We start from the raw sequence: 18,585 nt of genomic DNA, 5'->3' as shown, positions 1-18,585 counted from the left end.
TCAACGACTCATCTCTGTAGAATCTGAATACACAGTCGCGTCGCGACAGAGATCACCAGGAGTCACCGGGAGTGCGTGAGCACCGGCAGCGCCGACAGCTCACTTCGTCGACGTGTTTTTCAGCATTCCACCGGTCAGTTTCCCCTGTAAACACTCGACTTAATCGACGCCGCGGAATAAGAACGACCATAGGCAAACGACGACGGCGAGAGTCAAACGATACGCCGAGCGCTGTTTTCGCGGATTCCATCATCGGGGGCCACCGAGCATCGGCAGGAATTTCTGATCGGAGCGACGGTTTCCGTCTACGTCGTGACGAAACCGGTTTCTCTTTATGACGGGATATCGGACGGTCGCCCTATGGTCTCTCAGTCGGCTCGGAGATCGTCTTCCTCCTCCTCCTTCTTCTTCGTATCGTTCCTGAGGAAAACACAACAGCGGTGAGGGGTGAAAGGGTTAAGCATACGCCGGAGCAGGAAAAAATAGCTGTCGTCTTTTTATCGTATCATCTCTACGTGAAAAATGCGTGACCCGGTGAACCACGAAAAGTTTCTTAAAAGAAAGTTAGCCGTGAAATAATTAGAATAAATCATTATTCGAATGATAGTAATTGCAATAAGAAAAAAATGAAGTTTAATTGTTCCATTTCTTATATTTTCCGTAATTTTATACAAAATTTATTAAAGCAAATTGTTAATTAAAATTAACAATAACTATCTTCTGTGGAAAAAGTGTGTGTTATTTAATCTCAAAGAATCAATTAGTTTAAATAGGATGATAAACCATGGCTGGTAGCAATTATAATAACAAAAAGAACCATTATATTCTAATTGTTCTAAAATATTTATTGTATTTCATTATATCTTAAAGAATTTTAGAGTTGAATTATTAAATACAATTTCGTGCTTTTAGATTCGGATTAATATTGTTGCAATCCCAAAGTGGTCTTTAATAATTAATTTTTCTCGCATGTCAGTATTTTTCCGTGGAAAAATTCATTGCATTATTTCATATTATGAGGCTCATATTTATTTACCGCATGCTAATCCAATTGTCAAATATTGAAAGTTGCATTTCGAAGCTGCAATATGCTTGATGGAGTAAAAATTAAAAATACACGCATTGTACAGAATCATAGCGGTTACAGAAAGGACATGATGCGAATTAAAAATAAATAATTCCAAATGAAATTCCAGAACCCAAAAGAGTTGAAAATGTCGACAACTTTGCTTGCAATAAAACTCATCATAAATATTTTTTTTTTTCTTTCTCAACAAAAGGTAAAAGATTCTTTTGGCCGAGGAAGAAAAGATCTTACAGCACTACCAGTTTTGATTACCCCAGAGGTTACGACAATGTGCAGGGCACAGCGGCGCCGGCTCCTCTCTCCCTCAGTCACCCTTTTGCCCTTCTCGAGCAAACCCGTTCGCCGAGAGCGAACGCTTTATCATAGCACGAAGCGAGCGTGCGAACCGCAAAAAGGGGCGGGATGCGCGTGTCGCGCGATGAGTGGGGCGACGTGGGCATGGCCTCGCTCGAAACCCCAGGTCTCCGGGTCCGTCCCATCGTACGGATGTTGCCGCCGAGTCTGTCGAGGCGGCGCTGCCGACACTCGGAATTGGACTCGTATCGCGTCGGTAACTTCACTCCGTATCGCGGCTCCGGCACGTCGGAACCGTCCGGTACTCTCACCTTGGCGCAGCCCGAGTCGTCCCACGTCTCTCGTCCCGTGCAGCGAGCCCGCCCGTCGTTTGTCGCCGCGTCTCTCCACGGCGGAGCACATGGGACACGGGGGATCGCCCTTACGCACGCTCGACGTTCCTCCCGCGGGGATAAAAGAACAGTTTCGCGCGTAAAGTGTGATCTCTCAGTCAGTTGTTTTAATGGCTGACTCGCGTGTGGTGACTTTTCCAGTGTCGAGACTGTTTTAGTGCGGGGTGCGCGGACGCTCGGCAGTTCGTCGTCGTCGTCGTCGTCGTCGTCGTCGTCGTTGTCGTCGTCACTTTGTTTCGCGGTGCGCCGGACAGCGATGCGGAGTATGGACAACGAGCCACGGATAATTCAGAACTGCCCGGACTACGCCGGCGACGGTTACGGACGTCAGTGCTGATCTGTGAAGTGACATGTTGTTGCTCGCGCGCGATAATAACCCGTGGACTTCGTTAAAGAGCGAGATGCACCCGTGAGGGCTCCTCCCTCGACTATCCACGAAGGTGTCACGGAGGGATTCCAACCCTCCCCACGTTAGTGTCGTGATATCGGGAGTGTTACTGGCAGAGAGAGAGAGAGAGAGAGAGAGAGAGAAAGAGAGAGAGAGAGAGCGAGTAACTGCGCGAGAGAGGAGGACAAGGGTGAAAACGGTAAGAGAGGTGGAAGGAAGAGAGGACCCGAGCCACAGCGGACGCCATCTCCGCGTTATCGGCAAGCGGATCCCTCGGGACTCCCCCCCGGGCAACATCGGCGTCGCGCACCCTCGGCGGGAACTACCCCGCGACAGCGGCCACCCTGATGGGAGTGTATGAGGAGCGCGCCCCTCCTACCACCGGCATGCACTGGGTGAGTGTCATCCCTATGTCCGCGTTGCCCATTGGCCGTCGTGCGCCAGCTGATACACCCCGCCGGGGTGGAAGCTCTCCTCTCGCTCGGATCCGCGAGAGCGGGCGATACGCGAGCATCTCTCCCCTGTCGGATTCAAGATGGTGAACGGTGGAACTCGGTGCTTTATCCCTTTTCCGTATACAAGTGATGAATTTCCGAGAGAGCGCTCTTTTTTACCTGAGAATTCTCACCACACGTTCGTACGTTAGGGTTCGATTTGTGTAACGCGACGGTTGCAGGTCCGTTCCGACGGTTTTTGTGTGGCCTGCGAATATAAAAGAAAATGACCTATGCATGATGATATTGTGAAAGATCGGATGAGCGTTATTCGTTAATATTTTGAAAATATAGAGGGATACTTATTTTCTGATAGGATTTGATTGATGCTTTTCTATTCTCAATCAAGCGTTCGCTAGAACTTTAATTGTGAAAATCTGAAAAAGCCTTATGAAGACTAAGCAATTCTGATAACGGTTGATACTGCAATTGAAGTTGCAATGAATAAATTTTCGAGAGCAGTTTTGAATTCATAATTCTTATCGATGTTCGAGCATTATCATGGTTCGATTTGTGTAACGCGACGGTTCGGATGAAGTCAGTTCTGATCTACGGAATATGAAAGAAAATGTCTTATGCATGATGATGTCGTAAGAAATGATCGGATGAGTGTTATTCGCTAACATTTTCTGGATTGACACATTTTCATGCTCAATCAATCTTTTATCAGAACTTCTATGATGAAAATTTTGCAGGAAATGAATTGTTATATTAGAGTGAATAAAATTAACATGTTTTATTCTGGTGAGAATTTAAATATAAACCTAAATGTCAATCTTAATAACGACTAATGATAACTTATTAACGATAATTATATGCAAATGAAATTAAGACAAGTAAATTTTTGAGTGCGATTTTATTGACATTTCTTATCGATTTGTGAATGCGACTTGTGTGTAATATGATCGAAAATTTAATATTTCTTATTTTGATGCTTAAATTAAGCAAGAGATGAATATATTAAATAAAAATTTGAAATCTTATATTGCGGAAAATTCGGTAAAAAATGTGGAATACAGTTTATCTAGATCGAAAAATGAAAAAAATTCTATTATATCTCTTTTTATCTTTTCGCAATATTTCCAACATGTAAAATTATGAAAATTTTGTCATATTTTTAGTAATAATATAATATTTATTCAAGAGTATAGAAAACATATTCGCTGCATACGTTTGAAAATTAATATAACGTTTGAAGTAATGCAGTGAATATTTCATTTGCTTTCGTATTCGTGAAATAATTGCAAAGTAGAAGAATTGAAAGAAAAACTGGTAAAATGTAACAAAATTTCTTAGAAGACATACATTTTCGTTCACTTTTCAATGCCCACATTAACCGAATTTATAACTTTAATTATTTTCTGAATTAAACTTTATTTAAAATTAAATTTTGATAAAAATTTCTAACTTATATCTTGCTCGGCTCTGAAATTGCTTTGCATGGTAAACTCACTTTTAAAAAACAACGTGTGGTATAGTTTAGTATTAATTTTATGCGTTGTAAAATAGTTTTCTCATAAATTACCAACATAAATTATTTATTATTTCAATAGCTTTCCCTAACAATGAAACGTTTATGCATCCAATCGTCAGACAGGCTTGTGCATCCAAGAATTGCATTAAAATGTCAGTGCGAAATATCATAGAAACGACAGGTTCTCGCGCTCTCTTACTTTATGTTAGTAGATCGTAATTCTGTCTCTGGTTCTCGTCAGCTATTTTCATAATAGCCTGCACATTTCTAGGACATAATGTAATCTATACACATTTTCTGTTCCGTCAGGAATGTAACTGACATAAAGCTACTCTTAAAATGCTGTTCAAATGCCGACATTCACGGAATGATATATTGATATATGAAAGTCGGCGTCCAATATCGTAAACGGCGTTGATGTTCAAAATTTGCATAAATTTGGAAATTATACCTCTAAACATGTGACTACATAATAGCTTTGTAAGAATCAGGTTAAAATTTCTATTTCACATGGAAATCTGATTTTGATTTAATGAATGTGTACTTCAATTATGTAGGCGCAAAACCAATTTGCGTGCTTTTCGCGATAATGAAAATGCAAGATATATGTTCCGCATATACATACAACAGCGAAATTTACTTACTTGATTTTATACAAGTTTGGAGAATTTTGTCGTAACCGTCGCTGCGGAGCTGACGAGCCAGCTTGATTTGAAAGTGCGATGGAACGGAACCAGGTTGAGTTTAGCTCGTGCAGGTGCGAATCCGAGACGTGCGACGGGCGCAGAGAGAGAGCATTCGAAAGCAGATCTGGCAGCAAAATTTTACTCGGCCGTTCTGAATTTTATTTCATAAAGTTACAAGCTTTGTAATATATTAGATCGAATGATACAGCATTGCTATCACAAGTTCATAGCGCTATATATTTTATTACAAACAAATTGTAACTTAAATCAAAGTCCAATCTGCATTTTATTGCTTATATTAGCAAAATATTCCAAAATATTATATATTTTGAGAATAACATGAATTGCTATTTTAAATTATTAGTTTAACTCACTGAAATAAGCATATGTTCAACAGTTATTCATTATTCACTTGCGCGTATCTTTTTCTGATCGAAAAAGAAAATTTGAAATCCCGGGAAGTTTGTCCAAAATTCACAGTGTATTATATAAATGTAACAACAAATCTAGTTTCTTCTGCATAAAATACTTATGGATTTTCAAGTTTGTTAAGATTAACAACAGATTAACATTCTGGAAATGCAGTTGTCTTGCATATTGCGTTTGTCAAAATATTAAAAAATTCTAATAACCGGAAATTAGATTGTATAAAATAATATATTTTAAGTAAATTAAAAAATTCATATTAATCGTTCCAATGCGATTGCGAATTAATATCAAATAAAACCATCTGCTCTCGTAAACGATTAAACTAACGGTAGAATCTCAATAGAGGCGATCGATAATTATTCGGTAGTTAAAAGCAATGGGATTACGTGGTCGGGTGTGATAACCACGGTCCACCTTCGAGTAACATTAATTTACTCTTAATCAACCGGTTCGAGACCGTCGTAAGTAACGAGTACTGCTTGTAAACAAACGTAATTGATTGTCCCTTGTCGTCGATTAATTAAACCGGCGCATTAATCACGCGTGCGCCAATGAAAGGAGCTGAGCGTAAAGTAACGTTGCGAAAAGTAACATGACGTCTCTACGTTTAATTCCACTACGTTGACTGCTATTAATTAATCTCTGTCGACAAACGAATTGGAAGTATTCAATATTTTATTTCCAACATTTTCAAAATTTCTTCCTTTTCAATGCTGTCAATTTTATTATTATGTATTTCATATTTTGTGCCTCTCGTTCCGCCGCTTGAAATAGTTACGCGAGAGCTTGAAGTACGAATAAAACTTAATTTGTAAATAAATTTACGCTGTGAAATATCCAAATATAATTCTGGATGTCGAACGCACAACAGGAAATGCATTTATACGCACATATTTGTTATACGATGGCTTTTCGTTATGAAAATTATTTGTCGCGAAGCGTCAATTCGGCATAGTTCCGCCTAACACTTGCCTTGAGAAGACGGAAATATATATTAGCGTAGATAGATTGCAGTTCTATCATATTTTATGTGAACCAAATACAGAACGACAATTAGAATGTTGCCAAAACAATTTGGCTATCGCTCACAAACGTCAAGCAGTTTTTAATATAAAAATTTTATCATTTTTACTAGCGTAATTGTGTAAAGTGAAAAAAATGATATAAAATGATGTAATAAAGGCCTTTACGCTTTCCGCTAGAGCTGCATCAAAGACAAATTTTCTTTTACATTGAAAATTGTTGGATCTTTTATTCTATCTACTCGTTTATAAATAGCAGCCAAATAGTTTCAATAACATCTGTACGCTCACCATTTTTTCAACACACTTTCCTTTTCTTTCAATATATGCAAATATATACGATACAATATATATAAATTCTATAGAATACAAAAATGATTTGCATTAAACTGAATAAATAAAGTCAAGCTAACGAATGAATGTAATTTATATTCAAATCAATCAATTCATTTTCCGAGATCGACATACGTGAGTTGTGAAGATTAATTGTGTTATCTGCTTATGTATAATTTTTTCAATATAAACTAAGTGGAAATGTGGATTCAACATTACTAAAATATCGTATCGCAAATATTAACTAAGTATTGTATCAGAATGTGCGTAAGCGCCATGCAGGCGAGATAGAAGCATCTAGCGAATATTTCTTTGCAGCCATCTAATATTCCGCGGACACTAAAGTAGCCTCGCCACAATTTCGAATCCACTTATACCGCCTGCATTCTCATCCAGGAAAATACGTAAAGCGTATCGGCTTTCAGATATCATTCGATTTGGCGTCGGTTAGTCTCACAGCGCGAAACTTTTCCAAACATGTTCGCAGACGCGAAAAGAAAGAGGGAGAGAGAGAGAGAGAGAGAGAGAGAGAGAGAGAGAGAGAGAGAGAGAGAGAGAGGACGATCATTGTGGCTTCGGTGAGATAAGGCCATCTTGCTGCGAACGTGTCTGGCTGCGATAGAGCGCCGTTTGTGACGACTGTAATTTATTACACGCCGAGATTATATCCGCCGCCCGCCGTCGTGGCAGTCATCGTCGCGGCCAGAACTCGCTCGACGTTTAACTTCGCACTCGAGGCAGTCCAACCTGGTCGGCTTCACCGCTGCACTTGTTGTTGACGTTATCACTTGTCCGTTATTTCATAAATGGACATATATACAGGGTGTCAGGAAGAGAAGCGCTCATTCATTCGACGATGTATAACGATCCGCGAGTGGAAGCTTCTTTACCAGCGCGAATTCTATTAAAACAGCGTTGATGTTTAAACATGAAGTTAACTGGAAACATTAAAACGCTGGTTGTCGGCGTGTTAACACCGACGATATTTTATTTTACAAGATTCCTTCATTTCGAGCGCTACGCCGTGTAATTTCGTGATCAAATACACGTTTTCTAACGTGATAAAATCAGAGGTCATTCTAAGACATAAATTTAAGTTTCGTAAATTTCATTGAAATGGCGGTTAATCAAGCGGTTTGTAAAACGAACCGCGACGATAACTGAAAAATGACGGCTTTCAAGTTGCGCCGCTTTTAAATCTGGAATGACGTTTGCACTGGCCAGTGGATTACTCCGTGCGTGTAGTATCAACGCGACGATAAACGTAAAATTTATATTTGCTCACTTATTAAAAACATCGGTTCGAACGTTACGTGCTCGCGCATCCGAAAATATTCATCCGATTCAATTTCTCGGTGGAACAAAATTTCCCGACGGATGCAAAATCCTCTCCGATAAAAATAAAAAAGAGAGAGAAAAAAACACAACTGCAAATGCCATCGATGTGCAAAATAACAGGAAAAAAATCTTGTACAAGCAATTTGTAATTAATTATAGATATTAAAGAGAAAAGAAACTAAAAAATGTTTATTTCAATAACGAGGAAGCATTAATAATACGAAATTATTCGGCGTTGAGAATCGATGAATTGAAAAGGCGTCGAGAGTGTAATAAATCTTAATCTATTTTGACTAATCAGCCTAAAAGAATTAAGGTTTAATCGTGAAAAGATTCAATGTTAAAGATTGAAGGCTTCTTGCGGTCACGAAGGGGTTAATGTGATTATCGCGCGGTTCTTCCTCGTCGATTGTCATGTCACGCATCGCACTTAATTTACCTCGATCAGAGGGAAACCAGATTTTAAGGGCCACGATGCTCGCGTGTCGAAATCATTTAGCATGCAAGCGCGCATTGAATGGCGTCGATGAACCGCACGCAAATCCGCACGGGCAGAGACACTTCAATTTAACAAGAGTTTATCAAGTACATAAAAAAATATGTGTCGCAACAATTAAAAATTCTGAAATTCTGTTCTCTGAACCTGCGTATCTTTTTATTCCGAGCAACATTTGCAATATTTTTATGCAGAATTTTGTTTTCATCAAAATTTTCGCAGGAAAAAATAATAGAATTTTATTTTTAACGAAATTTTTTGCGAGAGTAAGTAATAAAACTCTTTAATGCGTATTTTTTAGAAATACTATCTTCAATATTTTACAAAAATTGCATTTGCAGAAAAAAGATTAATCGCGAAAATGCAAGAATTTTTATTTAATGATATTTTTTTTGAAATCCATTTGTTGTCGCATGAGCGAAACGCGCTCCTCCGACAGAACTATTGAGGATAATAATTACAGTTCTTTATAAAGCGTCCCTAGAATTGGCGGGCGATTCTCGCGGAATGCGAGAAGCAGGATGATGCCCACCCGAAGGGGGATCGCTAATCTCCCGGGGTCAGGTCGCGATTCTTGGCCTCCTCGGCATGCGACACCCGCCGCTTCCCGCGTGTTAACAGAACTCCGTTTATCAGAGCGATCGGGAAGAGAGGCGTGCTTAAACTCGGGAGTACTGACTATTTTTTAGATACTTGGCGTTTCGGCTGATATAAGCTTCGAAAATACAATCGTGATTTATGTGTCCATTACTTCCGTTCGTGATTTACATGCGCTCTACTAAACATTTTTACTGACTGTAATCGCAGCTGAAAAATCAAGGAAGAACGATAATGATTAAATGTAAAATTAACGGATTAAACTGAACGCATAAATCGCATATTTGCACATTTTCGGAAAAATGTGATTTATTTTTGCGTATTATGTATTAAATCTACGCATGAAATTATTTATATACGTCAGATTTTTGACGGTAAAATCAATGATTTCACTGAACAGTACTACGTGTAAAAGAAAAACAGAATTTTCACATGAGAAATTATTTTGCGAGATTAATTTATGGATAAACAAATAATCATTGATTCCTCGCCTTAGAATAATATGCGAATAAAATTAGCGACGCATGTGAAACTAGTCTTGCGTGATGCGCCATCGATATTCTTCGGGGCGGTCTAATAATACGCTTCAAAGTGGAGCGCGGTGTGGCGCGAATCAACGATCCGACTAATTTGCGACGTCGTTCAGACGTCACCGTTCCAAAGGAACGACACTTTCTCGCTCCGGCTTAAGAAATAGTATCAAAGGTGGTCCACACCTGCGATACGCGGCCGGAAATCTCGGAAACAAATTGGACTCTCACAACGCGCGTTAAATCGCGATACTGTTGTTTAATTAATCTGTCGTGCGCCCAATACATTATTGTCCACCGCTGAGCTTGCAAGCGCGGAAACTGCATTTTGTTACATAAATTAATGGACGCGAAGAAAATTTCGAGACGTTGAAAGTGAATTTTTAAGGCTTCATTCCACGTGTTGCGCGTACATATTTGATCAAAATTATTAATTATAGGAATATATAAACACAATTTGCGAGTAATTTCGCAATTATTGGTACTTAGACGCTGGGATGATTCTTTTTTTCGCCCATATATCGGAAAGAATCACGCGATTACGCGACACCCTGTACATTCCGCGGCACGGTAGCGCGCAATCCAATATTTCTGGCCGCACTCTCTCCAGCTCGGGCGATTGGTAGCTCGCAACGGCGACGCGGAGAAGTGCAGATAGCTGGGCAGTTTATCGGCTCTCCGTGGTGTTAAGCGTCGCCCACGCGTTTTGAGCGGGAAAGAGATGGAGAGAAGGAAAGAGAGAAAAACCGCGGTCGCCGATGGACGAGGCTGTTTATTGTTATCGCTATCGTTGGCAAGGGAAGCTGATACGCGCCGACAGTACACGTGCCACTCTTCGCGTGCATGAGCGGCTACCAGTAACACGCTTCCAACTTTAACACTCTTCTTGGAACGGTTGCCAATTTTTTAATAAAAACAATTTTAAGATAGCACCATTTTTTCTCTCGCTTCGACGAATTAACTCCACAAAAATAAAAAAGTGCATTTATATTGCATGTATGATATTATATTTCTGATTTATTGTTTTTATTAGAAATAAATTAAATTGTATTTGCATTTTTCTGCAGACGAGGCGAGTTAATTCATCTCTCTGGTCATTTTTAATTAAAGGAAACTTTTTTCATCAAGAAATGATTTAGTCAATAAATTGAAAAAGAATTTTTGAGGATTTTACGAGAGAGAGAAATGTGTGTTTCTTCCCTCTCTTTTTTTTTTCTCTCCGTTAAGGATAATAAATTTCAGAAGGAATGAAATGTTCCTCCAACCACAAAGACACCATTATATACGCAATCTGTGTGTTATACGGAAGTTTATATATTAATGTTCTAAGAACTTCAGCGCCGACGGCGTGGCAACGTTGCCGCGCTATTGATATCGAGGACGAGCTATCCCGATAATTTTTTACTCGCCGTCGTTGTCGATGTTGAAAGAAATTTCGCTGACTCAACCGCCGTCAGGCCGGGCTTCTTCTTTGGCTCGAGCGCTGAAAAAGAGAGCCGAGTTACAATTTACTGGCGATAACGCTGTATCTCGGCAGGTCGTGACGTAAGGTTATCGTGCGCATGCTTTTCCGTAGTCGGATCGCGCTCGGTCTCACATTTTCAAACAAATTGCCGTCCGCGGTCGGCACGACGGCTCGATTTTTCAAACCCGCCGCTCTGTGTGCGCAATGTTTGTTAATATCGTTGATTTCGACCAGATATTGCAGAACCACCGGATGTTCTTTCCATTAGAAATAGTGGGACTTTAATTAAACGCTTAGAATTTGAATAAATTAACAAGACTGTTTAATTTATGTTTGCATTAAAATGCGCATTCAATAAAATCGGCACCATAAAAACGCACGCAATCGTTCATTTTTTATAAGAAAACAAATATGTTGGATATTTTACATTCCTACTTTTTGCTCGAAATGCAAATAAAGTTAATATTCGAATATTTAAATCTTACAGAAGAATTTTAGCACATAAAGAAATTAATAATTTTATTTCAAAGTTTTATTTAAAAATAACAAGAGATAAGATTATTCGATTTGAAATCACAAAAATTACAATAAGACTAATAAAGTCCAACAGATGTTTCATTGGAATCTCTTCAGTAAAAAAAAGACATTGTTACAAATCATCGCACGTCACACATCGAACAGATAATTGCAAATCATCGAGAAAAGCAGAGAGGCCGCGCAAAAAATACACTTAAAAAGATATTTATTAAAAATATGCAGAAAATCAGCGGCGAACAGTTGTAAAATTCTTTCACATTCTAAATTCATTATTGCATCATCACTGCATCTGTGCTAAATGCATGTTCACTTTCCACATTTTTCTACTGAAAACTTCAACTCCGACAAAACTGGTGCTCTCAGTGTTTTTCAATCGTCGCGTTGCCGTCGCGGCACTCGCGCGACATCACAAGTATACATTAAAAAAAAAAAAAAAAAAAAAAAACAGAAAAGAAAAAGGGGAAACAAACAGATTCGCGCAAGTAAGAGGCGGGAACGTGGTTTTCTGCCGGCGGTCGAGCGACATTTCTGGTAGCATTCTACTCGGTTTCCGTGCCGGCATCTCGTGACTGCGCGGATTCCGCGCACATTATTTACGCCGCGATTTCGCGAAAATGAGAGGAGAAAAGGGGGGAAAAAAAAAAGAGGGAAGGCGGGTACCGCACTCTTGTGCAAGCTTCGCCGCCGGTGAAAGTCTCTTTGCAGTCCGCGAGAGCTCGTTGCCGGACCGCTCTCGAGATGGATAAGGATCTCGAGGATCGATCGCGCTCGCTCGCCGCTTTCGTGAGAAATTTATCGGCCGATCACTATCGGCTGTCCTTTCCCGCATTGTTCCATCGAGTCGCGAAGCTTCTCCGAGCGTCGAATCGCGATTCAATTCGGCATTTCAGATTTTTCCAGGCTCAATTTTCCCGAAATTACGAACACGTCGACATTTGCGATGTGTGCTGGCAACGTCGCGCGCGATCGAGACGCGCGCGCATTTTTCTTACTTCACCCGTCGTCGTAGGTTACAGGTGAATCACGCCGGCGATGAAATTGATTTCCGCGCAATATAAGCCGGATCGGTGCCTCCGCGAAATTGCGGACAATCCCGATTCGTAAATAATTCGCGACGCGGTCTAATGAGCCTGTTACCGCACGCGATGGCGGTTCATTACGGGATAGGACAATGCGGGGGACACTTTGAGGAACGCGCATTCTTGCGATACCTTCCGCGAGCCGATCCGTTACGTAAGGATCAACAACGTGTACGTAAAGATTACGTCGTGCAGCTGAAACAAAGTTGGTTCGGGATTAACGATTCGCATCACGTCCTGCGCGGTAGCGGAATTTCTGCTCCTCGCCGTATTGCAGATTGTTTTTATCCAAATATTAGACGAAGAACTCTTGTACGATGAAACGAATTATTTCCGCGATGGTGTGCATTAAATGCCAAAATTACGGCTTGAATAATCAGAACACGTGTAATTAGAGTTTGGCCTCCCGCTTAGATTGTTTTAAATAATCAACAATTTTCGTCAACATTAATCAATGATTTGCAACGAAATTTGTCTTTGCATCGCGTGACAATATAAAGAAATTCTATGCTGAAACCTTGAAAGAAATGGAAAACATTTTTCCAAATATTTTTCAGGTTTATACCTGTTAAAGAACACCGTAGATGGTGGATCATAGTGGATTTGTAAAGACTGTTAAGATTCTAACGAAAAGTCGGCAAGTTTTTTGAAGTTTTTGGTAAAACATAAAGTTTCACGGTTGACTTAAGATTCACCTGAGAGAATTGATAGTTTTTTGTGGTTTATGGATCAAATTCATTCACACGAGAGTATATAATCTGCAGATTTTACGGAACTAGGTAATTTAAAAGTTCGAAGAATCACTCTACAGTCATTCAAAAGCTTCGAAATTCGTCGAAGAGAACGATTTATTACAGTTTTCACACATTTCCGTTGGATTTCGTACTTTTGGATTAGCAGCCTGGCTCGTTTTTGCGGAGGGACAGAAATCCGGTCCGAAGCCGCTCTCCTCTCGCGAACTCCGAAGAGTTAAGCGGAGGAACGTTGAATTAAGTAAATAGATAAATACATCGAGAGGAATAAAGGGAGAAAGAGAGGAGTGGGGGTGGGGAGAGATCGGCGAGGAGAGACAGCTCGTAATTTATGTCCACGCAGCAGCGGCGGGCGAGTTGAACACTTGAAACACGACGGTGGCTCGGATTGGCCGCCTTCGGGCACCTTATAGGGCCGCGCGTACGCGCGCGGGCGCGCTGTGCGGGTCTTGCGACATCCATCAGAGGCGACCGGCTACCATCGCCGGCGTGCCTCTTTCTCTTTCTGCGTGTTCCTTCCCCTCTGGTGACAACGGCAGTTGCGGCCCGTCGTCACTTCACCTGCATTCTTCGTGAGCTTCGTCCGCGATCGGCCCTCCGCGTCTCCTTCCCCTTCCCCGTCCCGGTCCGCCGCTTACTCTCTCGGGCCTTCCTCTCTCTCTCTTGTCTCTGCCCTACTGGTCCCTTTAATCCATCAGCCTCCTTCATCTTTCGGATCTTACCTTCGTATTTTTTATTCCGCCGATTGTCTCAGCTGATCTTTTATGACGTCTCGCAATTAGTCTTTCCTTTGAGTTTTTCCGTCCTTCTCTCTTTCACTCTCTTATGTACGTTGACACATTTGTCTTTTTTTTCTCTTTTCTCGACCTCGAGTGCCTTCTTTATACAGCACTCCTGTGTTCCGGTGTTTCTATATTTTCCTCGGGCTTTTTAGCTCTTTTATTCGGTCTTTTCTGCCGCGTCTACATTTCTACATTTTTTTCTACATTTTAAGGCTCCTACATTTTCTTCTAATTTTTAGCTTTCTTTATCTGCTTGATCTTTTTGCTACATCTTTGTTCTAATTATATTCTCGCTAACGATCTATCCTAACCGCAATCTTCCTCCGGGGCTATTTTCTAAATTATACATCTCGATCACGCACAAGGAGTCACGAGCTGAAATAGATCATTAATCACAAATTTATGCATAGAGAAGGATATTGCGTGTACAGAAATGACCTTTTCATCTCTCATTCAATTTCATGAAAAACGACGAATCACGATTAACGTGGACTTTGCGCCGAATGTAGCATAAGGAGCGCTCGCGTTTACGTCACACGCGCGCGCTTTCGTCTCGCACGCCGCGAAACGTCGATTTGATACTAAAATATCGATACATCGATTTGTTTCAGCAGCCGCCCAGCTCGCAGGAGCGTGGCAGCGGCTTGGCTGTGGGACGTCAAGGAGGACCCGGTAGCACGGGGGGGCCCGGTGCGGTGGACCAGGCGCGGGATCTCAGCCCTTGCCTGCCCGCGTCGATGGGCGATGCTGCGCGACCTACCACTCTGCCGTGCAGCCCTCCCGCCGCTCATCACCATGGGTCCCATCATACACCCTTACATCAGACCCACTGCGGCACCAACAACAATTGCTACGACGGCTCGACTACCCCTTACGACTCGAGGGATTACGATTCTCCCGCAGGTAAGGCTTTCTTTTACCTGCGCAGAGAATCATTAGTCTTTGGTCTTCCAAGTATTAAGATGATATGCGGAGATGAAATTCTTTGGACATTCTCGTTGTTTTTAACAGATATTTTTTAGAAAATAAACAGCATATGCACTGTTTATTGGTTTTATCAGATAATTTTGCATGTCATTATTTACTTTTCATAATTTATTTTTTTTTAAATGATGATGTCCAAATTTCAGATTTATAAAAATTGCTTAACACTTTTCTAAAGTCTATTGAATTTTAAGTGTCTCGAAACTAGCTTAATTTAATATTTAATTATAATAAAATTAATCGACTATTGTAAATAAGTTATACAAAATGACGAGTTTGAGGAATTGATCACATTCTATTAAAATGCGATAGATTCACACGCTCCGACGAAAAATCCTTTCGAAGGCTGTCCCTCGATTTGTATACATCGGTGAACAAACTTTATTGTCTCTCCGCGCTTTGTGCTCCCTATTCAGTCTCTATCAGCAGGTGAACTATTATCAAAACAGCTGTTCACAACATTCTTTCCTGCCCTTTGCCTTCCCCAAGAAACAGCAGTGCAGTTCCTCTCGAGCTTTCGAAAATTACGATGGTCAGCAGTGCACAAACATTTCGTCAAGATTTTGCTCAAACAACGAGCTATCTTGTATTTTTCAGCGGGTGGACCGGAGTTCAGAAACAGCGGCGGAAGTTTCGATAACGCCAACGACCTGAGCATGCCGTCGCAGACCGCTGCGCATCATCACCACCACCATCATCACCATCATCATCCCCATCTGCATCCGCACTCGCAGGAGCAGCAAACCACGACGGAGCAGTTGCACGCCGTGCCGAAGCTGGAACCGCCGCCCACGCCGCCCGCGCAATCCGAGGACGTTCCGGGTGTGGTGTGCGCGGGCTGCGGTCTCAGGATATCCGACAGATTCTACCTACAGGCCGTCGACAGGCGGTGGCACGCCGCGTGTCTCCAGTGCTCGCACTGCCGTCAAGGCCTCGACGGCGAGGTCACCTGCTTCAGCAGAGACGGCAACATCTACTGCAAGAAGGATTACTACCGGTGAGTAAACTCATATCTCCACTTTGCGCCTACCGTTCAAATATAAATCTCTATCTTAGCTCTCTCTCCAGATTATACTCTTATTTATGACACAAACGGAGAGGAAAATTTGATAATCGAGATTAGCCGCGGGGCTAAAGGGCGAGGCGATTATTTAAACCTTCGTTCGTTTTCTGTGCGAAAGATGCTGAAGATTTCATGAATTATGTGCTATATAATTTTCTTAATCTCTTTATCTATTTCGTCAGACTATAATTTCGTAGAAGCTTAGCTTTTTAATTTCTGAACTCTAATTTGTCCCACGAACGATCTTATCAATGTTGTGGCTGTTCCGGCGGTTTCGTCCTATTTCATCCTATTTCAATGCGACGAGGCCGCGGCTCGTTACGAGTCGCCGAGAATAGTCGCGCTGCTCACGCGAGCAAGTCAAGCGCAAAGTAATTTCTGCGATTCCAGGGCCGATTTGAAGAGTCGCTCTGAAAATGCATCGTCCCTTGCGTAACTCACGTTTCGCCGCGAGTATACGCTCGTAATTTCGGTCGTTACGAACGTCGGGAAATAGCTGCAAATTATATTGATAGAGTCGCATTACGAAGGATAACGCAAGGCGCAATATTCGCAGCAAACTCTTCTTTACGACTGCTTTGAGAAATACGAGAGGGATTGTCGGATTTCTTGCAGTTTACAACATTTGTGATTTTAATTCTCTTCAGACATTTTCGAATATCACGTTAATTTGATCGAAATTGTTTATCAGATTAACTCTGATTCGCGAGAATAGTCCGTAATGGAAGCAGCTCTTCCGTCAGTTTTACGAAAGAAATTATTGCGTTTAAAATGCATCGCGTAGTGGAGGGCCTGATGTGTTAGAATCCCGCCGGGCCTCACACGGTGTCGATTCGCGTACGTTGTCGACTTCGTAGGTACGGGCCAGCCCATACGTACACGGTCCACGGACTAATGGTCACGACTTGACCATTTACCTCCGGCGAAGCGTCGATTGTTGATAAGTAAATCACCCCTGATCTACATTTTGCGAGCGACGGATAAATATATGTACGCCGTAGAGACGTCATTTCAAGTGCGCTCGATCGCAGTTCTTATTGAGTGACTTTTTAGGTCACGTTGATTATTAACAACTCATCAATTTGTCAAATTGTTTGATACAGTAATAATTTCCTTTGATTATCTTAAATCTTGCTTAATTCACTAACTTTCAAATTCGAAACAGATTGCGAAACAGATTGTATTGTTATTTAATCAAAATAGATACTTTGTAGCCTGGCTTGATACGTGCCGATACTGCTTCAGGGCGCATAAAAGCGACCTATATTTGTAAGAATTAAAAAAAAAACTTATTCCAAAATTTTGCGCACATATTTACTCGTATTTGAAGAAGATATTTTATATATTTTTATAATGAAATATGAAATATTTTTTCTATAATTTGTAATGTTCTATACTTTGGAATATTGCTTAAAAAGAAACCATATTGTTGGCTGCGATCTAATTGCAGCGATTCTTTTATTATTTATTTAAAATCAGCAAAATCTTATTAATTATATATATATAAATGTGACTAAAAAAAAAAGATTAAAATAATATAATTATTCAAAAATATGTGCATATCACAGACTACAAATATTTTTTTGTATTTTTTTATATTGCTTAGGAATTTATTTTTGAGGTCCTGAGCATTTCAAAAATGCAAGAAAAAACTTGAGCTTTTCAAAGAATTTTTCGAGAATAGAATATCATCTTAATTATAGTCTATTCAACACATATTGCAATGATAATACAAATATTGTTAAGATTTAATTCCTCGTTAATATTTTAGTAAGCTATGGCTATCAGAAAGAGAGAGAGAGAGAGAGAGAGAGAAGAGCAGACACCTCTCTGCGTTATATAGATTTAATTTTGGCGTCCGCCATTGCGGCGTCGTCACGCCACGAGCTCATCAATTATGTGGCTTCATCGGTGTCTCCTTAATGTCTTATCGTCTTAAAATCGTCGCGAACGAACATAACTCGCCCGCTGGTTCCGTCGCAATTTCGGGAACTGCCTCTTCCCATCTCCCCTTCCCCTCGCCTTCGCGCACTGCCTCGAGAGAATCGCATTAGCCGATCTTAGAGGGTGAACCCGAGATCCTGTGATAAGCAGCTGGTTTCATCGCGCGCGTGTTCGTCGCGTTCAAAAGCGAGGAGCGGAAGGAGGACGAGAGTCGCATGCGTGCGATTCGCGAGGAACTAAATTAACCGGGACTCCTCACTTTTGATGATTCGGTTCGTTAGGCGACTAATATGATTTTAACAGCGTAATGATATAAATAAATATAATAAGATACGAGAGATAAGATTTCGACAGATTCGAAGAAGATATTGAATTTTTTTGCCGGAGAGATTATACAGTTATTCATTCCAGACATCTCC

General features: G+C 40.9%; 1 protein-coding gene across 2 annotated transcripts in view; it reads left to right on the top strand.

The window, feature by feature from the left end:
- Positions 1–1,642: 1,642 nt before the first annotated feature.
- Positions 1,643–18,585, top strand: part of LOC105673829 (protein apterous-like) — a 34,798-nt gene continuing 17,855 nt past the window's right edge. Inside the window, exons 1-3 of one of the 2 annotated variants that reach the window (XM_012369768.2) lie at positions 1,643–2,556; positions 14,790–15,078; positions 15,757–16,156. In XM_012369768.2, the coding sequence (XP_012225191.1) occupies positions 2,509–2,556; positions 14,790–15,078; positions 15,757–16,156 (737 nt within the window). In that variant the 5' untranslated portion in view covers positions 1,643–2,508. Of the gene's footprint in view, positions 2,557–14,786; positions 15,079–15,756; positions 16,157–18,585 lie in introns of both variants that reach the window. The other variant, XM_012369767.2, reaches the window with a different exon arrangement.

The sequence above is a fragment of the Linepithema humile genome, chromosome 8, assembly GCF_040581485.1.
Source record: "Linepithema humile isolate Giens D197 chromosome 8, Lhum_UNIL_v1.0, whole genome shotgun sequence".
Classification (NCBI taxonomy): domain Eukaryota; kingdom Metazoa; phylum Arthropoda; class Insecta; order Hymenoptera; family Formicidae; genus Linepithema; species Linepithema humile.
This window is presented reverse-complemented; position numbering and strand designations above follow the sequence as displayed.